Source organism: Panicum virgatum, chromosome 9K (genome assembly GCF_016808335.1).
Source record: "Panicum virgatum strain AP13 chromosome 9K, P.virgatum_v5, whole genome shotgun sequence".
Taxonomy (NCBI): Eukaryota; Viridiplantae; Streptophyta; class Magnoliopsida; order Poales; family Poaceae; genus Panicum; species Panicum virgatum.
Genome location: NC_053144.1, coordinates 16,833,818 through 16,853,056, shown reverse-complemented (window position 1 = coordinate 16,853,056; position 19,239 = coordinate 16,833,818). Strand labels below are relative to the sequence as shown.

At 47.7% G+C, this 19,239-nt stretch overlaps 3 protein-coding genes across 3 annotated transcripts; 2 read left to right on the top strand and 1 right to left on the bottom strand.

Annotated features, from left to right (window-relative positions):
- Positions 1–3,112: 3,112 nt before the first annotated feature.
- On the top strand, positions 3,113–5,612 carry LOC120650449 (inositol monophosphatase 3-like). Its single transcript, XM_039927596.1, has 10 exons — positions 3,113–3,273; positions 3,362–3,412; positions 3,522–3,709; positions 3,812–3,896; positions 4,142–4,196; positions 4,312–4,355; positions 4,835–4,903; positions 4,981–5,081; positions 5,156–5,212; positions 5,311–5,612. The coding sequence occupies exons 1-10, from the start codon at positions 3,217–3,219 to the stop codon at positions 5,405–5,407; spliced, it is 804 nt and encodes a 267-aa protein (XP_039783530.1). The 5' UTR covers positions 3,113–3,216; the 3' UTR covers positions 5,408–5,612.
- A 509-nt stretch (positions 5,613–6,121) lies between these two features.
- Positions 6,122–7,937, top strand: LOC120650448 (probable cytokinin riboside 5'-monophosphate phosphoribohydrolase LOGL10). The gene is made up of 4 exons (XM_039927595.1): positions 6,122–6,501; positions 6,616–6,744; positions 7,042–7,226; positions 7,329–7,937. The coding sequence occupies exons 1-4, from the start codon at positions 6,220–6,222 to the stop codon at positions 7,729–7,731; spliced, it is 999 nt and encodes a 332-aa protein (XP_039783529.1). The 5' UTR covers positions 6,122–6,219; the 3' UTR covers positions 7,732–7,937.
- Positions 7,938–8,078: 141 nt separating this feature from the next.
- On the bottom strand, positions 8,079–17,429 carry LOC120650447 (kinesin-like protein KIN-12C). Its single transcript, XM_039927594.1, has 15 exons — positions 16,997–17,429; positions 16,742–16,885; positions 16,566–16,649; positions 16,358–16,483; positions 16,210–16,269; positions 16,052–16,105; positions 15,875–15,967; positions 11,939–12,034; positions 11,608–11,753; positions 10,911–11,057; positions 10,708–10,837; positions 9,694–10,629; positions 9,523–9,621; positions 8,689–9,447; positions 8,079–8,593 (listed from the first exon to the last, which is right to left on the bottom strand). Exons 1-15 carry the CDS (start codon positions 17,264–17,266, stop codon positions 8,345–8,347), a joined length of 3,393 nt encoding a protein of 1,130 aa, XP_039783528.1. The 5' UTR covers positions 17,267–17,429; the 3' UTR covers positions 8,079–8,344.
- Between the last annotated feature and the right edge of the window lie 1,810 nt (positions 17,430–19,239).

Below are 19,239 nucleotides of genomic sequence, written 5' to 3'. Positions count from 1 at the left end.
AGCGAACGGCCAAAGGGCCGGGGAGGAAGAGGAGGTCGTGGGGAAGCTCACCGCGTGGTCCACTCAGGCGGAGAAGGGCCGGAAGGTGGAGGTCAACGTTGGGGGCGGTGCTCGGCGTGCTGCAACAATGGTGGCCGGGCTGACGGGCCGATTTCCGGTCGGGGAAGAGCTCGAACGGCTCGGGGAGGCGCGGCGAAGCTTCAGGGCGAGGCAAGGGAGGTCGTGGCGTGCGGAATCGAGGTGGGGCGGCGGACGGCGCGGACGCCGGCAACGGCACGACAGCGGCTCAGCCCAGCTCGAGCTTGAGCAGGACAAAGGGGACGGAGAGAAAAAGGATAGGGCTCTGGAAAGGATAAGAACGCGCCCGCGTGGCAGCCGAGGTTCGCCGATGGCCGACGCGTGGTGGTCGTCGCCGGACTGTGCCGGTCGCGGCATGGGCGCGTGTAGGGGAGGAGCAGAGGAGCATTGTGGAGTTACAAATGAAATTAGCTTGATTTTGACCGCTTAAAACTCAAAATTTCATATAGAAATTTGAAATTTGGTCAAAATAGAAGTTGTAGAGGAAGGAAAGATCTACAACTTTAATATTGGGCGAAACTTGATTTGAGGCCTGGATTAGGGAGAAAAATGGGGGTTGAACTTAGCTAAGGTTGGTGTTTACTATGCATGCTTAATTAATGCTAATGACTAAAATAGTACCATGATTAGCAAATTAAACATAAAATTAACACCGGGGTGTTACACCAAGATGAGAGTATATGATCACATGAGGTATTGGTAAGAGTGACCCTGTTTAGTTCCAAAAAAATTTCCTACAGTACCCATTACATCGAATTTTTTGACACATGTATGAAGCATTAAATGGAGTTGAAAAATAACTAATTACGCAATCTAACTTCTTAACACGAGATGAATCTTTAAGCCTAATTAGTCCATAATTGGACATTATTTGTCAAATAACAATAAAATGTATTACAGTACCAAAATCTAAACTTTTTCACCAAGTAAACACACCCTAAGTGATAATGGCTATAGTAAATGTGTTAAACTTTAGCACCGGTCCATCTGCTAACATAAGTGCTAATAGGGTAGGCTAAACTTAAGCTAAGATTTAAAATTTTAGCAAGAGTATAAATGCTAATAGGTGTTAAAATTTAGTAACTAACTTAATCCATCCAAAAAAAAATCCTAAGACAGACGATCCAAATTACTCCAATCTCACAAATCATGTGAGGCGCGCGTAAACATTGTTAATCCGATCCGAAAGAGGAAGAAAAAAAATATCGTGAGAAGGAATAAAATTAAAATAACGAGATAACTTCACCTGACGAGTAAACATGACAAGTGGAATGAGATGTTTTCTTATCTTTGTTTTTGGTTGCATGCACGATATCAATTTGACATGGGGTGCCGAGTCTAGGAATTTTCCGTTAGAATGATGTGCCGTCCCATTTAAGAAAATTAGCCGAACTAACATCTTCTATCAGATTCTGTAATTACTTGCTGTTACTGTTGATAAGTGACTACTTGTGGTTTTAGTTAAGAAATAGCTTTATGTGCGATTTTTATCCCTGTATACGTAGAGTAAAGTACATGGATTCTTCTCTCCTATTTTTTTAAAGTTTTTTATATTTTTCAGAGAACTTAAGTTCTTATGTTTTTTTGAGAAAAATTTCTGTTGTGGTGTGCAAACCCACAGGCGGGTGGCGTAATGCACCCGCCTAAACTCAGAGGGTGAGTACTCAAGGGTTAACTAGGATTAGCCCAATCTCAGAGGAAGAACACGATGAACGCAACAGATTTTGAGTGGTTCGGACCGCCGAAGCGTAATACCCTACGTCTACTGTGTGTTGTATTGCTTGCACTCTCCCGCTGAGTATCCAGAGAGACTTGGCGTGTCTAGTGCGGAGTCTCCAGAGAGTCTCCAGAGAGTCTGAGGATGTGTCTGTGTAGCGAGCGCCTCCAGAGAGTCTCCAAAGAGTCTCTCTCTCCTGTGTGAACCCCCGTTCTAGCGGGCGTGCTCTTATTTTTATATGTCCAAGGAGAGCACGTACACTGAGTGGGCCCCGACAGGTGGGCCCGGTGATATATTATAAACTACACTTTGGCCTTCAATGCCTCAGATCTGGAGATCTTGTCGTCGGCTTTCGTGCGTAGTTTCTGATCAGGGATGGTCTTGAGCTGTCCTGTCGGAGTAGAGTCTAGTCTCTGGAGCCGCGCGTCGAGGTCATGATGAAGCGCCGAACTACTGACTCAGTCCGCTGTAGCAGCGTGCACTGTTGCTCCAGTTAGTAGCTGGTCATTATGACTTGTTGCTCATGCACGCGGCGCTAAGTCTTTAATGATTGCCTTGGTAACTGACGAGCCGCCTCGGTAACTGGCGATCCACAGTGTGGACTGACAAAAGCTGTCCCGTGCTCAGCGGCAGCAGAACATGCCTCAACCGCTCGCACTTAATGCGGGTGGGTGAGGAAGCTTCCAGCGGATGGCTTGCGCCCGCGCCCGCGCCCGCGTCTGCGTGACATGTGGCGGCTCCAAACCCCTCCCGAGCAGCTAGCTGAGCCGAGAGCTCACGGGGTCCGGATAGCCACGTGGAGGTCCCGGACCCATCTGCGGGAGTCCGGATGGCACGTGGAGGTCCCGGATCCACCTGCGGGGGTCCGGGTGCGCGGCCACAGGTGCTGAGCATTTCCACCTCTGGGACATGTGGTGACACCGGACCCGTCCCCGAGCGGGAAGCGGGTCCGGGACCGTTGGTCCGGTGAGATGGAGTCGGACCTCATGGGTCCGGCTGCTCAGCTCCTTAGGATATAGTTACGGATAACTACGTAAGTCTTGGCACAATAAAAATGGGTACCCCAGTTGCAGGGTACCGACACTTTCTATAGAAAAAATAGTGGAGTATGGGCTATGGACTTATGGTACGGGCTCCGGCCCAACCAAAGCCCCGTAGGAAAGGGATCCGCTGCAGTTCGGCAGCCTGCAGTTGGGCCACTGACAGATGGGCCTGCATGTGTGGGGCCCACGTGTCAGGGACACCACTGCAGGGCACTCAACTGCAGCGGATCTCGTTCCAGCCCCGTATCCGTTCCGTTTATAATACATACACGCCTGCTTGCCTGTATTATACCCAAGCAACTGAAGCGAGCGCCCAGAATTGCTGCTGGCCGTAGGGGTCGAATCAAAATCGGCTGGGGCGAGAGATCGGAGCGCAGCATGTCGGAGGAGCAGTTCCTCGACGTGGCGGTGGAAGCCGCCAAGAACGCCGGCGAGGTTCCCCCTCCTCATCGCCGTGGATTCTTTGCTTTGCGTTTCCTTGTCCTTGGGCCGTCTGTTCACCGGTTCTTGATTTCCTGACCAGATCATCCGCAAGGGATTTTACCAGACCAAGAATGTGGAGCACAAGGGCCAGGTATCATCTACTCCTGTTCTTATGATTTAGTTCCCCATGTCGTCGATGTCGATGTGCCGATTGGATTGGGATTTGGACTCACGGTGCTGCGCATTGCTCGCCGATGCAGGTGGATTTGGTGACGGAGACGGACAAGGCCTGCGAGGACTTCATCTTCAACCACCTCCAGAAGCACTTTCCGGACCACAAGTTCATCGGGGAGGAGACGTCCGCGGCGCTCGGCGCCACCGCCGACCTCACAGATGAACCTACCTGGATCGTCGATCCCCTCGACGGCACCACAAATTTCGTCCATGGGTAAAGTTGCTATACTTTTTATATTTGCGTGGTAGGGACCTTCACTGCACATTCTTTTCCCTCTTTTCATATCAAGTTTGTCTGCATTTTCTGAACTTGCAGCTTCCCCTTTGTGTGCGTCTCGATTGGCCTCACCATTGGGAAAATCCCCACCGTTGGAGTCGTTTATAACCCAATCATGAATGAGGTATTGAATGATTCGACACAATGTTCATATCTGTAGTGTTGCATTGAGTCGAAGGATGATATAGATTCCATCCCTATATAGAATGTAGTCACGTAGACTAAAAGAAAAGGGAGGTTGTTTTCTTGTAGTATCAGATTTGTATTGTCTTGTAAACCCCTTACGTTAAATGTCTGTTATATTTTGTCACTGCATTTTGAAAAGAATGTTAGTCTAAAGTCTAAACTCATGCTGCATGTTCCATTTAGCTTTTCACTGCAATTCATGGAAAGGGTGCTTTTCTGAATGACTCTCCAATCAAAGGTATACCCAGATTTGGTTTCAATCAATCGAAGCAACATCTTGGCCCTTGCAGTGCTTGCACACTGTTTTCCTCCAACTGACTATTCTTATTTGAATATGTTCATTCCATATGCAGCATCATCTCAAGATGAGTTAGTGAAGGCTCTTCTGGTAACAGAGGTAGACAACTTATACCATGCAGTTTACACACTCTTCAAGTTTGTTTAACTTGAGGATGATAAATCGATATGCAGAAACTATATTGCTGCTTGTCCTAAGTTTTCATTATTTTATCAGAACAATTTAAGTTACTTCTACAAAAATGAATAAAAACTACCATCTAAAACTATAATAACTGAACAAATGACCTGTGTTTGTTTCCTGAATTTCTTCTGGTCAAACATCCTTCCATAAAGTTACCTTAGAGGGGCAACTGCCCAAGTTCAAACATGGATAGGGCATGAGCATCATTGAAGAAAGTTAATTGTTGTATGGTTCTTTTATTCGTCACCTAGCATTCTTGATGTTTAAATTTCAAATGCTCCCATGTAAGTTAACTAATACATCTTCTGAACTCTGGATGGCAATTTACATCCTAGAGCCTCTTACTCAGAAGAACTTACTGAAAATATTGAACTGATAATATACTGATTGATCAGGCTGGAACCAAGAGAGACAAGAACACTCTGGATGACACAACCAATAGAATCAACAAGCTACTATACAAGGTAAACCCTGTAAAGTATCATCAGGTGCATCAAATACAGCATGTCAACATTCTTAACTTTTCTTTTATGTTTTTTAGATTCGATCCATACGGATGTGTGGCTCCTTGGCGTTAAACATGTGCGGGGTTGCCTGTGGTAGGCTTGATTTGTGTTACGAGCTGGGATTTGGTGGACCCTGGTATGGTTATCCAAATTAATAACAGCAGCTCATATCATCTGCCTGTGCATCTCAAATTGCTAATTTTCCTGTAGGGATGTTGCTGCTGGAGCTGTGATCCTTCGGGAAGCTGGGGGCCATGTTTTTGATCCGTAAGTCAGCAAGTCTTGTCAAACAGCTCTTGTGACCGTAACTCAGAGATTGTCTCTTTCTCTTGGCTGATTGTGCCTTCCTTTCTTCTGATTTGCAGAAGTGGGGGAGAATTTGACCTGATGTCGCGAAGAATGGCGGGATCTAATGGCTTGCTGAAGGATAAGTTCGTCAAGGAATTGGGGGATACCAATTGAAACGAATGCTATCATTATTCCTGAAGTAGAATAAGTGCAATAAGATTGCCTTGCCGTACCAATAATACCATATTGTTTCGGCAATTTTTTCCATGTAATTCTACACAGGGAGTGCTGTCTTGTACAACTATCTTGGATTGAAAAGCATTTTGTTGTTTCCTGTGATTACATGGGAGTTGATGCAATAGTGCCAGTTTGACGACAATATCATCATATACTACTTGAATGGAAGGGTAGCCCAATTTTTTTTAAAAAAAGGAAACATCCTGCTTTTATAGGAAGCAATAAGGTTTGTTACAGTACCAGGTGCGCTGGGAATTCCAGCTGCAGTGAAAACAAAAGGGATTGCTGAGGGCGCAGGCGCGCAGCCTTGCAAAGAACATAACACAGTGTCAGCTAACAGAAAACCACGGCACAAAACATACGTAAATTTCCGCCTATCCTTCTGCATTTTTCTGAAGGGAATCACATATTCTGAAGGGAAATATGAGTGCCAGTTCGTTCTCCTGCTATTGATATTATTTTGAAGTATCAATTTTTTTACGATGGTATTATTTTGGTGACCAAACTTTTGATGCCAAAATACACCGAAAGGCACGCATTGGCGAAGTTGGCCAATGGCTAGTGACCAGTATGGCAACTTGCAGGAATTCGGCGGGGTCCGGTCGGCAAAGAAAGCAAGGAGAACCTATTCCTCTTGACTGAATTCACCCTTTGCCTGTCGGCTGTCGCTGCCTGGTCTGCTCTCTCTTGAGGCATTCAAGCAGCAAGGGGGTGCGGAGCGACCGAGGACGCTCGGCCGCTCACCATCCATGGAAGCGGCGGCGGCGACATCGGTCGGGGCCGGAGTCGGACCCCAGCCACGTCCCGCCCTGGGATTCAGGCGCAGCCAGCTCCGGGTCCGGGCCCCAACCTGTTCGTGCCTGGGCACGCCCCGGCCGGCCTCGCGCCTACTCTGCGGCGGCGGGGGAGCCCGTCCCCGCGGCGCCATCGCCGCGGCGTCTGGCGACCAGCGGCGGAAGCAGCAGCAGCTGGGAGAGCTCGAGGCGGAGGCCGGCTCCGTGTTGGGTCCTCCGAGGAGCAGCCCTCACGAGGTCACCGCGCTCTCACCAGCCGCAGCTGGCATCTCCCTCTCCCTGCTCGTGTCGATCCTGGCTCGTTCGTGGTCCGTGGACTGACTGGTGGTGAGCCGCCGGCTGCCTGTGCAGGTGAGGGAGGAGATGGCGCGGTGCTTCGACCTCGTCCGCCGCCTCGGCCGGGGCGCCGTCTACCTCGGCTCCTCCAGGGTCCCGCCCACGCACCCGCACTTCCTCCAGACCGCCGAGCTCGCCAGAGAGGCAAGCACTACCACTAGAGACCACTTCCTAGCTGTTTCTTCACTAGTTACTCAAAACATGTTGCTAGCTTCAGCAGTCAATCGGTAGTTCAGCAATCAGCACTCTATTCATGACCTCACACAATTCACAAAAAAATTTCACTTTCACTGTGAGGGGATGATGCCATAGTATTGAATCCGACTAGAAGTAGCTGTAGAAATGCTGAATTGGAGTGCAGTATAGCTTGGTGCATTTACTCCAAAATCTGTGGAACAACGGGTGCTGAGCCTGAGCCTGCCTGTCTTAACATCAAAACAGATAGCTCGGCTGCTTGACTGCACCACATGGACCGGAGCCGGACCTGGCCTCATGGACGCCGCCATCCAAGGCGCCCTTGAGGCAGACAAGCCAATCGGTGGCCTCAAGATTGCCAAGGAAGCTGGTGAATGGACAAGCTCAGGCTTCCATCCTTACCTGCCTTCAGAGACCTACCTCACCTGCAGGTACCTAAATGCTGACAATGCAACACCAAGATCAACTAGAGGGTTGTCGGATTCATGGACTTTTACTCTGTGCTAAGTGCTAACTGCTAAGTTGAATTTCAGGTTCTTCTCGGCAAGGAAGCACGGACTGGTGGATGCTGCTGTGCGGAGCAGCACTGCTGACAGAACGGCTGTGATTGCATTGCCAGGCGGGATTGGGACACTGGACGAGTTGTTTGAGATCATGGCGCTGATCCAACTGGAGAGGATTGGGTCGACACTCCCGGTCCCATTCTTGCTCCTCAACTATGATTCTTATTACTCCAAGCTGCTGGACTTCCTGAATGACTGCCAGGACTGGGGCACTGTGGCTCCAGGGGAAGTGGCGGCACTTTGGAAGGTTTGTCATGGGAATTATGAAGCCCTGGAGTACCTGGCAGAGTTCTACAGTGTTCCTGCTGCCAAGAGAAATTACCAAATGTCACCACCATTGAAGCAGCACAGTACTTCATACGCCACGAGTTGATGTTGGAAGCTTTTCACTAGATTTATCTCTTTTTTTTTCTTTGCCTCCCTTTTGATTCTCTTCTGCACAGAACAGATTGTCCTTGCTTCAGTTTTTACAAGTTCTTTGAGCGGATCATATCAAGCCCTTGGAAGCAACATTTCGAAGTAAATGGTGGTGATGAATGCAATCAAAGTTTGCATGAGATTATTGTCTTTGTTTGAGCAGAAAGCATCTAATTATGCTCAGCCATTCTCTTTAGATTCAATTCCTGTTTGCTGTAGCTCAACTGCGGATAAACTACTGTTGCAGAAAGTAGAAATATTTGCTGAAATGAAACTATTGCTGTGTCTTATACTCTTACCCACTGTACAATAAAAAGTAGAAATATTTGTAATAAAGTTATTATAATCACAGCTGCAAACTCAAACACTACAATTCGAATACAATCCTCTTACTACAGTATAAACGGAAATTTTGCCCGGTCAGAGGGCTATGAATCAGCCACATACTCGTGTGTCCATGTAATTAAGAGCATACATGTAAGAAAAAGAAGAAATGACCCTTTCCCAATTGTCAACTAGGTTCAGTTGACGAGTCTCAATTCCCAAGCAATCAATCACGCAAACTACATTCACTCGTACGCAGTTGCGAAGGCAGAACGCCATGACTGGTCATCATCTTGCGTCGTGGATGGAGCATCGCACGAGTACTCCGGCGTCTCGTTCTCATGGTGGTAGAAACCGTCCAGAGCAGACTCCGGCAGCCGGCTCTCCGCAAGGTGCACCTTCATCGTCTCCAGCTCCATCTCGTGCTTCTTCCTCAGCTTCTCCAGCTGCTTCTTGAGCTTCTCGTTCTCTTGTAGCAAAGCGGCACTCTTCTCCTGCAATAAACAAAATAGCCAAATTGCATTGGGTTGCTGTTCACACGTAAATAGTTGTATTACAGAACATTATGATTGTGTTTGTTTGGACTGACCTTTTCTTGTGTCGATGCTTCCTCTGCTTCTCTCAATCTGACGAGCAGTTCGCCAGCAGCATGAACGGCTTCAGCAGTATCGCGGAGCTGAATGCGGAGCCTTCTGTTCTGTTCTTTCAGCTGCGTCCTCTCCTTCTCTCGGTCAATCCTCACGGTGGAGAGCTCCGCGGCAAGGGCAGCAGCAAAGGCCGTCCCACAGCCCTTCCTGCCTGCTTTAGCAGCAGCTCTCTTCACCTCAGAGATCGCCTCCATCACTCGGCGGTGCTTCTCAAGAAGATCATTGTACAGCTCCTGGAGCTCAACATAATGTTCAACCATCCTGGCATGGCCATACATCGCTCGTTGGAGAGCATCATCCAGCTCAGCTGTGCACTTCTTCTCATTGCAGAGCTCCATCTCGGTCTTCTCTGCATGCATCCGGTTCGACTCTAGATCAACCCTCAGCTCTTCAGTGAGAGAGATCCATTTGCTCTCAGACTCCATCCATTTCTGTCTTTCTTTCTCCAGTTCATACTCCTGGTCTATGCTGCCATTCCTTATCTGATCCAGAAGGCTACCATTTGTTGACATATTAGTCTGGTGTTTTAGTTGCTCCTTCAGGCTCTCAATTTCAGTAAGAAGTGCATCCCTCTCCTTTTGATTGAGTGATGACACCTTACCATCACCACACTGTTCATCAATCTTGCTAGTTAGTTCTTCTGCAGGTGTGACACCATTTGGATCTGGACCATCTCTTGACCCATTCCTATATTGATCAATCTGCAATAAAACAAAGGAAACGTCAAGCAAGGTAAATCACTGTCTGAAACATAATTGATTCATTACAGTATGTACCAAAATGCTCAGCTCCTTGATCTTTGCTGCCTGTTCTTCACATAAAGCTTCAAGCTCGGTCTCTCTCTTTGAAGCAATTGCTGCTTTAGCGTTGTCGTCCTGGCCAAGTTAAATTTTTAAATAGATGATACAATTTGAATGCAATATACAAGTCAAAACAACTTTGCATACCTTAACTGAAGCAATAGCTGATTCATTGGATGTAGTGCCCAAGGCCAGGACAATCTGCTTGGCTGAGTTTACATCTTCTGCCTGGTTCTCATTTGCATTCACTGGTTTCTTGCAGGATGTACAAAGGATGGTTCCTCGGCCCTCAGGTAGCGCCTGAAGAGCTGAACTGACATTTGCTATTGACTGACGTGGATTCACCGCGAAATGATCAAATGAAAGGCCAACAAATGATCTTCGTGGGGCTGGATTCTGTTGATGGTACTCTATAATGTGCAAGCCTCGTTGGAGACTTGCAGCCAGTGAGTCAGTAGGGCTAAGCTTGCTTGACTGTAGAGAGGAACGAACTGTACTGTTTTTGCACGCTTCAACAGTTCTATCACTTGGGCTCTCGGAAACCCTAAGCTTGCTTGGCGATAGCCCTGGTGAAGTGATGCTCTTTCTTGCTTTGTTGTGGATCTTCGGAGAAGAGCACAATGTAGGATCTTGTATCGATGACAGACTTGGGGAGGCACTAACTGATAGACTAGATTTCCTATCAGAAATAAGGTCATCATCAGCATTTGTAGTGTCAGCCACTTCTTTGCGCTCTTGCTGTAGTGGACTTTCAAAATCATCTATGATTGGCTGATCATCTTCTTCACTTGTTTCCAGATTCCCCTTGGTGTAAGGAGTGTTGTCATCCCCACTCTCTGCATCCATGAAGTCATCAAAAGTTTCAGATGAAGAGTGAAGCTTGCTAATTTGATCACGCAGTTCTTGCACATCTTCTTCGTTCACATCCACTTCTTCCTCTGAATCAACTTCAATGTGAGGCAAGATTAGAGAGCGATTAAGGCTCATTCGCAAATTATGCAAACTTTCACGGGCATTTTGTGCACTGGAGTATCCAGCCTTGCAAGTTGCGGTGTCTCCAGACTTTGTTCTTATGAGTTCATCCTGTAAGGAATTAAATTTTTAGCAAGTGTTCGTAAAGCTGTAAAATTGTTCTACTTCTATGTGCTTCTGAGGTAATACCTTCAACTGACGTATCTGATCACTCAAACCATTTACATCATCTTCTGATATCTCATTTATCACAGCTTTGTTTGGCAAAAGCTTTGCTCGTTCACCAAATCTTAGTGTACTTAATGTTCCAGATCTGCACCTGCATTTCCCAAGCACCAGTCAGCACAACAGAATCTAGAAGGCGTAAAAAGAAATGCAAGAACAGGAAATACCTGTGCTCTGAAGAAATTGCACATAAAAATGTAACCCTCGAGTTGCCACCTAGTGTATCCTTCAGCACATGTGTCAAACGGGATTGCTCATAGGGCAAATCATCTTTTTGGGATTCTGGTGTTTCTGAAAGAATGTTAACTAGTTTCCTGAAATGAAACCATGTAACTGTGAGGTTTTGGCCTTTCTTAATACATTTCATATATTGGAGTACCTCAATCATACAATGTTTGTATTTGGAAGAAAACAAGACGATTTGGTATATTGCATTCAGAGGCCCATAGGACATATCAAGACAGAGAAACTAAAGTGAAACAAGTAGAAAAAAAACGCGGCCAGGGGGTGAAACGGCCCCCACCGTATTTCATTAAGAGGAAGCGACCATGGCTTCTCCGACCGCGGAAAAACCCCCCGAACCCTGGCCCATGCCCACAAGGGCCATGCCTTGCGGCGAGCACAACGAGGGAGATTTTTTTTACCCCTGCACTGAGTGCTGAAAAATCCGTCCCCAACGGGGATCGAACCCCGGCCGGCAGGCAGGGGGCGCTACTGAGTGCTGCTAGCCAAGTCGGCCGGCAGGCCGTTCGCAAAGTGAAACAAGTAGCAGAATAAATAATGATACATAGTATTTTGTATGACAACAAATAAGTTTAGCTAATGAGAAAGATCATCACAGAATTTTGACATAAATTTACATACCCAAGCCTTGAGAGAGACTTCTTCAGATGCCTCTCCTCCTTTGTACAATTCTTTGCTGCACCATCAAGGTCATCATTTTCAGGGCCAGCAAGGTCAACAAAAGTAATTCTGCTAGTTCTTGAACTACTAAATCCATTTGATGAACCCTGAAATGTTAATTGAACAAGGTAAATACAAAATATATATCGGCACATGTCTATCTGGTAAATATCTGGCATAATTATTGAAAAAGGATAGAATAGAAGGATCCACACTGACATGAGAAAATTGCAATTATAGAAAAGAAAAGAAAAATTAACATCAAAACATACAATGGTAAGAAGGTGTTTACCTTGCTCCATGCTTCAATAATGCAGGTGAATATTACATGAGAACGTGAACTTTTCAAGTTCATACTGGTGGTGCCAACTTTCCTATTTGAAAGTCCCTGTAAAGAAAATAAACTTAGTTATCACGAGAAGTATGATTGGAAAAAAGGATAATTAAGACAAGCATGCTTACAAAACAGAACCTCATGTTGCATGATGTAATCAAAGCAAACTTTTAGATTAAACAAGCGTGATGTCTTGGTTTCAATCCACAGCAATACAACAACAACGACAACAACAACATAGCCTTTTGTCCCAAGTGAGTTGGGGTAGGCTAGAGATGAAACCCAAAAGACACAAAGGTCACGGTTCAGGCACGCTGATAGCTAGTCTCCAAGCGCTCCTATCCAAAGCTACCTCTTCAGAGATATTCCAATCCTTAAGGTCTCTCTTAACCGACTCGTCCCAAGTCAGTTTAGGTCTACATCTACCCCTCTTTATCTTATCGACACGCTTTAGAACCCCACTACGCACCGGCGCCTCAGGAGGCCTCCGTTGGATATGTCCAAACCATCTCAACCGATGTTGGGTAAGTTTCTCCTCAATTGGTGCCACCTAGGCCCTTTCCCGAATAACTTCATTTCGGACTCTATCTTTTTTGTGTGCCTGCAAAACCACCGCAACATCCGCATCTCTGCTACACTCAGTTGCTGGCCATGTCGCCTTTTTGTGGGCCAACATTCAGCATCATATAACATCGCCGAGCGAATCACTATCCTGTAGAATTTGCCTTTTAGCTTTTGTGGCACCCTCCTGTCACAAAGGATGCTAGAAGCTTGACGTCATTTCAACCAGCCAGCTGAGATTCTATGCATAGCAATCAATGTCACCATCCTTTTGTAGCATCAATCCTAAATACCGAAAAGTATCCTTCTGGGCCACCACTTGCCCATCGAGACTAACATCTCCACCCTCATGCATATCAAGTACTCGGTCTTGGTCCTACTAAGCCTGAACCCTTTCGACTCTAACGTACGTCTCCACAGCTCTAACTTCCTATTAACCACTGCCCTACTCTCGTTAACTAGCACCACATCATCAGTAAACAGCATACACCAAAGGATATCACCTTATATGTCCCTTCTGACCTCATCCATCACCAAAGCAAATAAATAAGGGCTCAATGATAACCCCTGATGTAGGCCTATGTTAATAGAAAAGTCAGTGGTGTCGCCATCACATGTCCGGAAAAACATCATCGCATCCTTGTACATATCCTTGATGGGGGTAATGTATTTAGTTGGGACTTTGTGCTTCTCCAAGGCCCACCACATGACATTTCTCGGTACTTTGTCATACGCCTTCTCGAGGTCAATAAAGACCATGTGCAAGTCCTTCTTCTGCTCCCTATAACTCTCCATCAATTGTCGTATTAAGAAAATCGCCTCCATGGTTGACCTACCAGGCATTAACCCAAATTGATTTTGGGTCACACTTGTCACTCTTCTTAGGCGGTGCTCGATAACCCTCTCCCATAGCTTCATCGTATGGCTCATCAGCTTAATTCCACGGTAGTTAGTACAACTTTGAACATCTCCCTTGTTTTTGAAGACCGGTACTAATATACTTCTCCTCCATTATTCAGGCATCTTATTTGACCGAAAAATGAGATTAAAAAGGTTAGTTAACCATACTATCGCTCTGTCACCTAGACATCTCCACACCTCAATGGAGATACCATCAGGGCCCATCGCTTTACCTCCTGAATTCTCTTCACAAAGCGTCTGTAAGCGTCTGTTGGTATCGTCAAAAGAGTCATCTAACTCAAGAGTAGGCCCCTCATTCTCCCCATTAAACAACTTGTCGAAGTACTCTCGCCATCTGCCCTTGATCTCCTCATCCTTCACTAGAAGTCGATCTGTCCCATCTTTGATGCATTTGATTTGGTTGATGTCTCTTGTCTTCCGCTCACGGATCTTAGCCATCCTATAAATGTCCTTCTCCCCTTCCTTCGTGCCTAGCCGTTGATACAAGTCATCATACGGCTTACCCTTTGCTACACTCACAGCTCGTTTCGCAGCCCTCTTCGCTAATTTATAGCCCTCGATGTTGGCTGTACTCTTGTCAAGGTGGAGGCGCTTGAAACATTCATTCTTCTCCTTAATAGCCCTTTGCACCTCGTCATTCCACCGCCAAGTGTATTTCCCTCCCTGTTTGCCTCCCCTACTCACGCCAAACAGCTCTTAGGCCACATTCCGAACACATGTTGCCATCTTTAGCCACATGACGTCTACATCTTCTCCTTCTTCCCAAGGCCCCTCACCTAGCATCCTCTCCTTAAACATTTGCGCCGCTTCCCCTCTAAGCTTCCACTACTTCGTTCTCGCAATCTTGGCATGTTTGTCCTGGTGGACACGTACCCGAAAACAAAAATCCGCCACCACAAGTTTGTGTTGAGAGACAACACACTCCCCAAGAAATACCTTACTATCTAAGCAATCCCGTCTATCCTCCCTCCTAGCAAAGATATAGTCGATCCGGCTCGAGTGTTGTCCACTACGAAAGGTCACAAGATGGGATTCCCTCTTCCTAAAAAAACGTATTCGCTATCAACAAGTCGTAGGCCAACGCGAAGTTCAAAACCTCCTCCCCCTCTTGACTCCTGCTACCATACCCAAAACCCCTGTGCACTCGCTCGAACCCTACATTAGTCGCACCCACATGGCCGTTGAGATCTCCTCCTATGAAAAGTTTCTCGCTGATAGGCACGGTACTGACCATACTATCCAGATCTTCCCAGAACTGCCTCTTAGTGCTCTCACTAAGACCTACCTGAGGGGCATAGGCACTGATCACATTCAGAGCCGAATCTCCAACTACCATCCGGACTAGGATAATCCGGTCGCCTCGCCTTCTAACCTCTACGACTCCATCCTTAAGGCTTCTATCGATCAAGATACCAACACCATTACTACCCGATGTTGCCCCCGTGTACCAAAGCTTGAAGCCAGTATCCTCAACATCCTTCGCCTTCTGACCCTTCCATTTAGTCTTCTGAACGCATAGAATATTTACACGCCTCCTAATTGCTATATCAACTAGCTCTCGCAACTTACCCGTTAGGGACCCTACGTTCCAGCTACCTATACGAATCCTAGTTGGCTCGGCTAGCTTCGTTACCCTTCGCACCCGTCGAGAGAAGTGTGAAGACCCTTGCTCATTTTTCACTACACCCGGGCGTAGATGTAGCGCGCCACTCAGGCTGTGACGACCCGACCCTTACTCACTTATCATCGTACCCAGGTCACGATACGACGCGTCATTGGGGGGATGGCGACCCGGCCCTTGCCATTTAACACCACACCCGGGTTCCGATGTAGCGCGTCGCTAAGAGGGTTACGCCCCAACGAATTTCTTATGGGTTTCATATCCATTAGAGTGGCTTTTTTACGCTGGTTCGCCAAACCTAACGCAACCCTCCTCCTTTACCCGGGCTTGGGACCGGCTATGTTGAGACGACTCAAGAAAGTTTTCCAGTCAACACAGGCAGAGTTTTCAATCCACAGCAATACAAAGATAAAATATCCCAGTTTCAAAAAGAAGAGAAACTAAAAGGCAACTTGTTTGTGAATTGAGATGCTCTTGTTTCTCAAATTTGTTCTTAGAGAAACATAATAATAACTTGAAACAGTATTGTTTAGGAAAGCATAACAACTATATTTAGAACACATTATGGGTGCTATAATGTCTGGTCCAGATGAATTTATATCTTAAAATTATTGAACCAACCAATTTAATAATGTAGAAAATGCCAAATGTTTTGCATATTCCTAACTAGCAGATTCAAGTTAGCAGTAGTTGTCATATAAAGTTGCAAATTCGTGCAACAACTTCCTAATCAGTGCATCTACTATCCAGAAACAGAGAACAACATAAATGGGAAGTTGTTGTGCATATACCTTCATCAAAATCTGATTAATATCCTCTACCGTTGACACATACTCATCGGTCAAGTTTTCGACATGGATACCATTGCCAGCATTCTCCCTTATCTAAAGGAATGAAGTTGGATAAGATACCTGCATATACCAATACCAATTGCAAATGCAGAATAATTTCCTTGTCAAAAAAGATACCTGCAGGTCACGCTGAGATGGTTCCAAGAGATCATTGATCTGCTCGTTATGTACCTGCAACAAAGTTGGGAAAGCAAAGCATGTGTTTCATTTCTGATTCAGTTCCAGAAACCATTCCAAGACATGGTTCAGTTGAAAGTAAACAGATTACTACGCACCTCGAGGAACGAGCACCGGCATTGGTAGCTGGTCTGCTTCTCAGGAGAGCTCTCTTGCGCCTGCACCGAGAGAGGAGAGAGGCAACATCAAGTCAACAAGATCACAGCGATTTACAAAAAGTATTGAACATGTGAAGAATTTCCTTACTGTTTGGATTCGAGAGAAGAGGTTCTGGAAAACCCGAGGCACAACACCGCGGTCAGTGTGGTCAGAGCCGCTGTCAACCATGGCGCCGAGAGGGCCCCACATGGTGTATGTCTTACCAGTGCCGCTCTAGAAGCATTCAACAACACATTGACGAGCATCAGAAAACAGGAGCAGAGAACAGGAAACCGACTCCTTGGATTAGCAGTACCTGACCGTAGCAGACGAGGGACGTGTTGAATCCGGCCAGGGCGTTCTCGATCAAGGGCAATCCAACCAGATCGAACGCATCGGCCTGCAAACAACCACCAATTCACAGAGTTCGTTCAGGATCGCGCACAGTTCGGCCAAGCTCCGCAGTGTAATGGGGTCAGGCTGCCTGTATACCTGCGAGGCCCTGTCGTCGAGGACGCCATCAACCGCGAAGGACCGGTCGCCGACAGCGACGGCGTCCGGAGCGGTCTTGCGGACGAACCACAGATCCTTGCCGTCCACCGGCCGGATCACCGTCGGCCGCACCCTCACCACCACCTGCTCGCACACCCCCACACATCACAAACAAGTACCAAGGATCGCTTCCTCACTCCCAAATCACTCTCGCAGGAAGCGGAATCAGGTGAGGTGGGCGCATGATAAAGGCACCTTGACGGAGGGCTCGTTGTTGCCGGCTGGCGCGGCGGCCGCGGCGCGATCCTCCTCGGCGGTGGCCGTCGGCGGGGGAGCGGCCGCCGGGTGCTTCGGGCGCGGCGAGGCGACGCCCTTGACGGCGGGCGACGCCGGCGGAGAGGGGGCGAGGTTGGGGTGGAGGTTCTCCTGGTCCGCGGCGCGCGGGGAGGCGGCGCCGCCGCCGCCGGCGAACGCGGAGAGCGAGCGCGACGCCTGCCGCTTCAGGTTCCGCCGCAGCATCTCCATGGCCCTCTCCCTACTCCTGCTTCTGCGTGCTGCGGCGAGACGCCGATCCACTCGCGGAATCGCGGAATCTGCGGAATCGAGTGGGGAAGTGGGGAATCTGCGGAATCGAGCGGCGAGCGCTTGCTTGCTTTGCTTGTGTGTAATTGTAGATGCGGGTGGGATGTGCGTGCCTGTCCGTTGGAATTAATTCGAAAACTTTTGAAACGGGGGAGGCGGCGGGGGTGCGGTGCGCCGCTGGCGCTGGGGGAGCGGGCGGAGGGCGACGCGGCCGGCGCGATCCGACGGGCCTGATCGGCGATGGACGGCTGGGGGATTACCCACGTGGGGTGGTGGGCGGCAGCGAGCGCTGGCGTGGGGTCACCGGACCGCACAACTAGCCGTAGCCCGTTGGGGGGTGGGGGGGGGGGGGGGGGGGCAAACGGGAAAACGCCGGCCCGGCGTCGTCGGATGCGCCGTGGAAAGCTGGCTGGGCTGCCTGGCGGCCCAGCCCCAGATCGCTTGTGTTTTCTTTTTTTTTTTGGCAAAAGCGTTTTTGCCTTGTTTTGAGGTGAAATGGTGATTTTGCTCTTACTTTTTAAACTTTCTGATTCTACCGATTTTACCCCTGCGATTTCAAAACAAAGGAATACTTTACCCCTAGTCTGTTAAGTCCCTCTAACGGTGTTAATTTTTGGAAAATGGACAACTTTGTCCATTCATTTTTATTCCTGTTTATTATGAGAATTGTGCTTTTACCCCTGTAGATCAAAATTGTGGTACGCCGGGCTCCGACGCTCTCACCACACTGCCACTCTCGTCACCGCCGTTTGCTTCGAGCTGCCGATTTTGCTCGGCACCCACACCACGATCAAATTGAGAAACAAATCCACGACGTGGGGGTGCATCAGGCTGACACCGTCCATCCCAGCGGCGAGCTGCAGGCGGGGAGGCACAGCCGGCGGCGGGATGTGGGGAGCCACGGGCAGGGGCAAGGATGCGGGGCCCGGGCCAGGCTCCGCACGCCGGGTGCCAGGCGGGCGCGCGCCGATGCCGAGGAGTGGCGGGGGGAGGTCAGAGGGTGGGGAGGGGGCCGCCGGTTCCCCCAAGCTGGGGAGGCGGCGGACAGAGAAAGAGGGGGGCAGGGGCATTACTGTCTCTTCCTCTTGGTGTTTTTTCTTTTTCATTTTTCCATTTAATCCCAGCAAAGCAAACGGTGTTGCATAGTAGGGGCAAATGACTTCTTTGTTTCAAAATAACAAGGGAAAAATCTCAAAGTTTAAAAAGGAGGGGTAAAATCACAATTGAGCTTTGAAGTAGAGGTAGAAACACTTTTTTCCTTTCTTTTTCTCTTCCCATTTTTGTTTCAAAATATCCTTTTCTGTTTGTCATAGAATCATGACTCAAATTTCCTTAGATCTTCCGAACAATTCCTCAAGAAGCTCGAGTAAGCTATATGGGCAGAAAAAATTGAACATGTAGTGTAACTTGGGCATTCAAAAAGATTCGCAAACCTCATGTAAAAAAAACTCAATGCAACAGTTTTGTAAGGAAGCTTGCACTAAAATATGAGAGAATCATGTAGGGGAATTTGGCTAGGTAAGCAAAGCCATGACAGCAAGCTCTTTTGTTTGCCCTTTGCAGACTCTTTTGGCGGCCATACCTTTTTTTTTATGCAACAGGAGGGGCAAGCCCCTACTGATTATATATATTAATAAAGAAAAATAAAGAGCCAACAAAAGTCCGCGGCAAGTGCCGGGGAGCAGTCAAAGAAATTCAAGAAATGAAAAAAGAAACAAAAAAGATGGAGAGGATTACATCAAGGCTTCTAGCCATAGGGACATAGCAATTTGGGTGGGACCTTTTGCTCTAAGAATAACCAGAGCAAATTCAGATTTGCACCTAGCTCTAACCGAGTTTAGAGTTGCAGCAACACCTTTGAAGATCAAATCATTTCTTGTCATCCAGATACACTAGGCCAGGATGATAATGATATC

Bases quoted from the DNA above. Each gene is read 5' to 3' on its own strand.
- LOC120650449 (XM_039927596.1), top strand. From the start codon at position 3,217: ATGTCGGAGGAGCAGTTCCTCGACGTGGCGGTGGAAGCCGCCAAGAAC. The intron at 4,197-4,311 runs GTATACCCAGAT...TTCCATATGCAG, and splicing joins GAATGACTCTCCAATCAAAG to CATCATCTCAAGATGAGTTA. The intron at 5,082-5,155 runs GTATGGTTATCC...ATTTTCCTGTAG, and splicing joins CTGGGATTTGGTGGACCCTG to GGATGTTGCTGCTGGAGCTG.
- LOC120650448 (XM_039927595.1), top strand. From the start codon at position 6,220: ATGGAAGCGGCGGCGGCGACATCGGTCGGGGCCGGAGTCGGACCCCAG. The intron at 6,502-6,615 runs GTCACCGCGCTC...CTGCCTGTGCAG, and splicing joins CGAGGAGCAGCCCTCACGAG to GTGAGGGAGGAGATGGCGCG. The intron at 7,227-7,328 runs GTACCTAAATGC...GTTGAATTTCAG, and splicing joins GAGACCTACCTCACCTGCAG to GTTCTTCTCGGCAAGGAAGC.
- LOC120650447 (XM_039927594.1), bottom strand. From the start codon at position 17,266: ATGGAGATGCTGCGGCGGAACCTGAAGCGGCAGGCGTCGCGCTCGCTC. The intron at 16,270-16,357 runs GTAAGGAAATTC...CTCTCGGTGCAG, and splicing joins TCTTCTCTCGAATCCAAACA to GCGCAAGAGAGCTCTCCTGA. The intron at 11,754-11,938 runs GTAAACACCTTC...TTAACATTTCAG, and splicing joins TTATTGAAGCATGGAGCAAG to GGTTCATCAAATGGATTTAG.